The sequence below is a fragment of the Podarcis pityusensis genome (genome assembly GCF_964106645.2).
Source record: "Podarcis pityusensis genome assembly, chromosome: 1".
In the NCBI taxonomy this organism is placed as follows: domain Eukaryota; kingdom Metazoa; phylum Chordata; class Lepidosauria; order Squamata; family Lacertidae; genus Podarcis; species Podarcis pityusensis.
In genome coordinates, this window is record NC_138028.1 from 9,471,966 (window position 1) to 9,479,599 (window position 7,634).

At 45.0% G+C, this 7,634-nt stretch overlaps 1 protein-coding gene across 6 annotated transcripts in view; it reads left to right on the plus strand.

The window, feature by feature from the left end:
• The window catches only part of SYT16 (synaptotagmin 16), a 103,763-nt gene that overhangs the window by 61,524 nt on the left and 34,605 nt on the right, over positions 1–7,634 (plus strand). For 5 of the 6 annotated variants that reach the window (XM_080978244.1, XM_080978246.1, XM_080978245.1 and 2 more), the window contains one exon: positions 3,797–4,377. The exons of the other annotated variant lie outside the window; for it this stretch is intronic. In XM_080978244.1, coding sequence (XP_080834370.1) covers positions 3,888–4,377 — 490 coding nt within the window. In that variant the 5' untranslated portion in view covers positions 3,797–3,887. The remainder of the gene's footprint in view (positions 1–3,796; positions 4,378–7,634) is intronic. 6 annotated transcript variants of the gene reach the window in all.

Sequence of the window (7,634 nt, forward strand, 5' to 3'; positions counted from 1 at the left end):
GACTCGGAAGCTGTACGCTGGCTCCCTCAGCCAATAAAGTGAGATGAGCGCCGCAACCCCAGAGTCGGTCATGACTGGACCTAATGGTCAGGGGGTCCCCTTTACCTTTACTTTAGGGGGCAAATGGGCCACAGTGGCAACAGGGCCTGATTTAGGTTTAATGAGGTCCTAAGCTACTGAAGATAATGGGGCCCTTTATATGTCCAGCTGTCCTTTGTCAACAACAAATTGTTGCTGTTTTTTGTGTTGAATATATGCTATATGGTAATTTATGGACCTAATAGGTATCTAAAGCGATTTGCACATAACAAAATATGTATTTTATCAAAGTAATTGTTGAACTGAAATACAATTAAGAAGAAGTATATTAATAGTGAAATACAATTAAGAATACGTATATGAATAGTGAAATAATTATTAAGCTCTAACTTAAAATGATTTTTTATTCATAACAAACTTAATAACGCAAACACATTGGCATTTGGCAATAACAAAAGTTCCTTTAGAAACACAATTTACAAAGACTCATAATCTAGTCTCTCGAAACTTGCTATAACATGGAATAATAATTGTGGGGTTTTTGGTTTTTTTATCTTATATTTTGGAAATGTGCATCCAGTTTCCCCCCCCCCCTTTAAATTTTTTGGGGCCCCCAAGAGAGTGGGGCCCGAAGCTATATCTTGTTTAGCTTATACAAAGCGCTAGGAGGTGAGGTTCAGGCAGGGGAAAGATTCATCACTGTGCAACTTTGGGGAAAAGATTTAGTCCCCTTCTCCCGTCACTGTCAGCGCGGCAGATCTGTGAACTAGGTTTCCCCAACCCAATGTCCTCCAGATGTTGAAGGACTGCTGCTCTCATCCCCCTAATGGTTGGTTGTGCTTTCTGATGGGAGTTGTAGTCAAAAGCTTCGGGTTAAGGAAGGCTGAAATAAATAAACGTGGGTGCTTCTCCCATATCCAGTTGGTTCTGAATTTCTGGGCCAAAGAGCTCATTCAGACATACCATCCAGGGACCCTATTTTTCAGGGAGAATCCTGGAATTACAAAAGCCATCTCAGTTTCTGATTTGCTTCTGATGGAATATCCCGTTGGCTCTTTATGGTCACCGCTGCTGGCCTCTTCCAATAATAGTAATAATAATAATAATAATAATAATAATAAATAATAATAATAATAATAATAATAATAATAATAATAATAAATAATAATTTATTTATACCCGACCCTCCCCAGCCAAGACCGGGCTCAGTCAGGGCGGCTAACACCAGGTATAAAACAATTGATTAAAATACAACTTAAAAACAAGATTAGAATAGAACATTAAAATGCAGCCTCATTTCAGTAGAAACTCAAATCAAAAACTTTTTGGGAATGAAAACGTCAAATCTTCATCAAGGCCAACTATCCAGACTGGTCTTACGTGGGCCAGAAAAAAAAGCCAAGGAAGTCCCAGACACAGAAGGAGAAAGGAAAAAGGAAAGAGGGGAAGGGGATCAAGTTGATTCCAAGCCAAAGGCCAAGCGGAACAACTCTGTCTTACAGGCCCTGCAGAAAGAAATCAGATCCTGCAGGGCCCTGGTCTCATGAGAGAGAGAGCGTTCCACCAGGCCGGAGCCATCACTGAAAAGGCCCTGGCTCTGGTTGAGGCTAATCTGACTTCCTTAGGGCCCAGGACCTCTAGGGTGTTGCTATTTATGGACCTTAAGGTCCTCCGCAGGGCATACCGGGAGAGGCGGTCCGTTGGTACCAGGGTCCTAGACCGTGAAGGGCTTTAAAGGTCAAAACCAGCACCTTAAACCTGACCCTGTACTCCACCAGTGCAGCTGGAAAAGCAGCTTGTAATGGCTGATGGAGAGAAGGCAAAGAAGAGGAGAAGCTGCCGGTACTGAGGCCCAGCCCCGTGAGACGTGCCAGCTCTGAGGGGCAGGCAGAGGCCAGGACCTCCCTGAGAGGGAAGAAAGGACAAGGAGTTATTATTATTATTATTATTATTATTATTATTATTATTATTAAATGCTTCGTGCATCCGTGCCCAATCTTGCCTCCCTCCTAAATAAATTAAAACAAAATTGGGATTAAGTAGTTTTCTCGGGACGGTGGAGGGCTTGTGTGTTGTGTCCCGTTGGTGAAGCCGTGGTGGCCCTTCAGGCTTCTTCTGACAGAAAATGCTCTGTAGGCTGGGGAGGGACAAAAAAATGGGGGGGGGGGGGTCAAGGCAAGGAGGGTCATTTGCAGGGAGTGAGAAATGTCCCTATTTTTCATCTGATGGAAAGTCAGAGGGTATGTGCTTATCATGTGCTGACTGTCTCCCGAACGTACAATTAGTCTCCGTTTTTTAAAAAACCAAACAACCCTGTGTTGTTGCACTGAAACTGGGTGATTATAAAAGTTCTGCTTTTGATGGCTCCAGAGTTCCAGAGCGGGGTCTCTCCCTGCTTCCTTAGAGAGGTCTGAGGATTGAACCAAGGCCTTCTGCATGCTCTTCTACGGAGCTATTCCATTCAGCCTACAAGCCTAACACATAGATCCCCTCCCTGGGTTGTTCGAGTTTCTATCAGCTCAGGCTGAGCAACCCTTTTGCATTTGCTGTTGCAGGAAGTCTTGCTTTGCCCTCAGGTATTCCAGAGACTTCTGCGATTGTGCTTTTTGTACCGTTCCAGCACATTTGCTCTGTATGGCAACCTTGCATTTTATAACCTGCCCCTAGCTGTTAATGAACAATGGGTGTCAGATTTATACAATATAGAGTTTGCTTCCTTTTTTTTAATGCATCGGAAACAATGGAGAATGCAATTAATTGCTGCCATTCCTTTTCCTCCAAGGCAAAGTACGTGTTCTTAAAAGGGTTGGGATGAAAGTAAAATCTAAACAGGAGTATGATTAATGGGAAACAATTATTTGGTGGCGAGCCACTTTGTTTCGGATTCCAAGACAGTTTTATTTGAAATTATGGGGAACTTCATACCAGAGGATTAGAGACAGCAAGTGTAGCAAATACTGGTTCAGCTGGCATGGAAAAGCATTATGCAATTGAGCCTTAGGCTCCTTCCTTCATGTGCTCAGAGTCAATCACTCACTCACTGATCAATGCAAACCATAATTTGCTGTTGCAACCAACCTAGCAAACTGTAATTTGCACCCAACCTCCGTACTAGAATTTAAAACGATGGTTTGCAGGGGAAATGCAAACCCTAGTTTATTGGTTTGGATGCAGCGGCAAACTATTGCTTCTGCTAAAAAATGTGGCCTTCCAATTACATCAGGAGCGGAGGAAGGGTCTTGATCCCCCTTTGCCAATCCTCTGCTGGCCACATGCCAGGAATGGGTGTGTCTATCCTGCACATGAACACTCGCAAACATATATACACGTGTATAGGCACATGCAGCCACCCCAGCCGATCAACCAACTGTTGAATGGGGAGTGTACGATTTACATCCCCATCCATCTGCTGTGTTTAGCAGGGGAATTTAAACCTCTGCATCCACCCCAACACTATCTGCTTTATTGTTATTTGGGGAACCTGTAAACATGGTTTGAACCATCCCTTGCATTACCTAGTTATAAATTAACTTTTGACATTCATCCTGTGCTTTTGGTTTGGTGAATCCCTGGTTGTCTTGCAAATTTGGGTGAAAGCATTCTCTCCTTCTGGTTTGTGGTGTGTGGACACTTCTCCTTTCTCTTTTCTGTGCTCTCTTTCTTTCTCTCAGCTTGGATAATTTTAGTAGGTCTAACAAAGAGGTTAAAAGGGGGGCAGGCGATCTTTTGATAACCTTTTGCAATGCTTATTCTGTAGCTCACAGACCTCTGAGTCTGGCATGCTGGCAGAGATGAACAGCTGGAGTTTATGACCCATCACTTTACTTGTTCATGGTGTGCAAAAAAGCATGTCCGCCCAGGATGTCCAGAGTTTCTTCCAGCCCTTGTCCTCATGGATGTCTCGGGTCTATGAGGCTGTCCAAGAAGCAGGCGACTCCATATCTTCTTCCTTCGCCAACCTGGGAAGCAAAGCGGATCCCCATCCCACCGAAGAAGGAGACGAGGGCTTAGAAGACAGCGATGATGGGTCTTACGAACGTTACTCTGAAGCTTCAGACGATGGAAGCACCTTTAGCCAGGAGAGTGGAGAATCTGATGACTTCTCATCATCTGCTCATGAGCCTACTTCTCTGGAGCCTTCCTGTGCTTCAGAGCTGGGTTTTCGTTGGCAAGAAGGAGACAAGAGCAGCCCCACCTTCTCAGATCAGTATCTCGATGATGACCCCTTGACTTCCCATGGACTCTATCCAAGCTACAAGGGCTACCAACTTATGGAAACCATCCCGGAGGAAGAGGAGCATTCCAGGCAGAGTAAGAATCTTCTACATAACTGTGATGGTAAGTTGATGTCCTCCTAACCTCTTTATTTTGCACCCACTCTCCAAGAAAAACATGGGGTTGCTGCCCCAAAGGGTGATCCCTTTCAGTTCCTACCACGTGACTTCGTGTTCTTACACAGTGCATTTCTCTCCCTCTACTTTATATCATTGGTTGGCAGGGAAATACAAGGTGTAATGACATCGGGACATGGGGCAGGTTATGTCAAAAGTTATGAAAGCAGAGGCAGCCATTTCCCCTCCATCTCCATACTTACTTGCAAATAATGCTTCGCAGAGGATAAAAGTTATTAGCAACTCCTTACGACAGATTATAGGGACGCGGGTGGCGCTGTGGGTTAAACCACAGAGCCTAGGACTTGCCGATCAGAAGGTTGGCGGTTCGAATCCCCGCGACGGGGTGAGCTCCCGTTGCTCGGTACCAGCTCCTGCCAACCTAGCGGTTCGAAAGCACGTCAAAGTGCAAGTAGATAAATAGGTACTGCTCCGGTGGGAAGGTAAACAGCATTTCCGTGTGCTGCTCTGGTTCGCCAGAAGCGGCTTAGTCATGCTGGCCACATGACCCGGAAGCTGTACGCCGGCTCCCTCGGCCAATAAAGCGAGATGAGCGCCGCAACCCCAGAGTCGGTCACGACTGGACCTAATGGTCAGGGGTCCCTTTACCTTTACCTTACGGCAGATTATGGTTCCTGGGGATTCCAACTTTATCCTGTGCTTATCCTGCATCTGACAGCATTGGGGAAGAGATGCGTTCTGCATCACTGAAGCCAATGAAGTTAGTTGATCCAGAATGCTGGTTCTAAAAGTAGTGGCAGTCGTGCATTATTACAAACTAGGGTTGCCCTACGGCAGGAAATTTCTGGACACAGCAGGTATTTCCTGGATATTAGCAGCATCTGGACAGAACGTAATTTAAGCGCAACAGCTTTTTGTGTCTGGATTTTCACTTTTTGAAATATGGCAACCCTGTGACAAGCCGTTGCACAAAAATGTATTCGGGGCCCCCACTCTCAATTTAGTTTGATTATGAACCAGTATCTAATTCCATTAGACACCAGATGTGAAACGTTTGTTATGAGAAGAAGAAATCTAATTTACCACAAAGTATTTGTCTTTAGAATGCATATAAGTTATAGGTGCATCTTTATGCGTACAGTGGTGCCTCGCAAGACGAAATTAATCCGTTCCGCGAGTGTCTTTGTCTAGCGGTTTTTTCGTCTTGCGAAGCAACCCTATTAGCGGCTTAACGGATTAGCGCTATTAGCGGTTTAGCGGCTATTAAAGACTTATCGGCTTAGCAGATTAGCTGCTAAAAGGCTATTAAAGGCTTAGCGGCTTAGATAAAGGGGGGGGGGAGCGAAAAAAATATCTCAAGACTCGCAAGACATTTTCGTCTTGCGAAGCAAGCCCATAGGGAAATTCGTCCTGTGAAGCAACTCAAAAACGGAAAACCCTTTCGTCTAGCGGGTTTTCCGTCTTGCGAGGCATTCGTCTTGCGGGGCACCACTGTAATGTTAATTGACATGACACAGCTATATTAGAATATATTGGCAGAAAGTTGGATGACTTAAGATATGCTTGCTGGCAGCTCTATATCAGCACATGTCTTAGCCTTTGAGAAATTTCCACCATGAGCCCTTGTATTGGTTAGCGGTGGGTGCATGCCTGTCAGAGAGGGGAAAAATAAAAGCTAATCAGAACTATAATACAACTGCCCCTTGTGTTGAAATTATTGTTTATGATCATTTATGAAGATTTCCTGGTTTCTTGAGACTGGATTTATTTATTTATTGTTTATTTAGATATTTATAAAACACACTTTCATAAACAAATCAGGGTATAACTTTAAAAACATGTCACAATTACAGCAACAAAACCACCCATAAATATGGGTTGGTAAAATATTCACATTCCGAACAACAGAGTTTTCTGAAGATCACAAAAAGAAGGCAGGGAGGGTGACTCCTTCTGTACCTCTAGTGGCAAGGAGTTCCACAGGACACCGCTTGACATGCTAAAGACTCAGTCCCTGGTAAAGGCCAACTGAGCCTTAGGGGCATTGGGGACCTTCAAAAGTACCCTAGAAGATCTCTGTGAATAGGAATGGAGCATAAGGCAGTCCTGCAGGTGCGAAGTTGTTTAGGGTTTGTGAATTAATGCCTTGAACCAGGCTAGGTAGTGAATTGGTAGCTGGTTGCACTAACAAACCTTTATGACCCTTACATGTGAGCTGAATTCAGAGACATCTCCAGCCATGGGAGATTCCTGATTCTGTACAGTAGTTATAAAAACTTCCAGACGCAAGCTCTGATTAAGTTCCTAACTGCCACTGCAAATCCCCCTCCCTCCAATCTGTTGTGGAATACCACAACAATTTTGATGCCTTCATGAGTGAGTCCACAAGCAATGCCTGCTCTGTACATGCCAATTTAGAGATCAGACTTTGTTTCACGGCACCAAGATTCTCAGGACGCCTCTTTGCTGCAAAAAGGCCACGTGGGAAAACCACACGCTTCTCCACAACCGCCCTACGAAGTCCTCTTAAGGTCTTCACTCCGCATCTCAAGATGTACTTGTTTTTCTGCTGGAGGCATGAACTAAATATCTTCCCCACGCCACTTGGAGATACAACATGGACAAAGGGAAACAAGTGTTGGCTGGCGAAGGAGAAAGCAAGCCTTGACGTTCCACGGAAAGTCCAATTTCTGGACACGGATTCTGAGACTGAATACAGATTCTCTCCAGGCAATTCGGACGTTTGTCCCTTCGCAGTGCTTCTCTGAAACATTATTGACATCTCTGCAGCACACAGGGTTCTTTTTCCCTTGTTTTCTCTGCCGGTTTCCTCTGTGTTTAGTGCCAGACAGCTTTTCCACTGCTTCTTCTCTGCACGTATATAAACCACAGTTTCCCAAACTTGGATCTCCGTCTGTTTTTGGACTACAACTCCCATTGTCCCTAGCCAGCAGGACCAGTGCTCAGGCATGATGGGAGATGTAGCCCAAAACCAGCCGGAGACCCAAGTTTGGGGGAACCCTGCCTTAACCATTAACATTTAGTCCCATTCCTTCAGAGTTCTGGGCTGGGCCTGACTTCAGTGTGTCCCTCCATCCCTAGTCCTGCTCTGGGAACAGTTAAATTAAGGGCCAGTGTGGTGTAGTGGTTAAGAGCGGTGGACTCGTAATCTGGTGAACTGGGTTTGATTCCCCGCTCCTCCACCTGCAGCTGCTGGGTGACCTTGGGCTGGTCACACTTTTC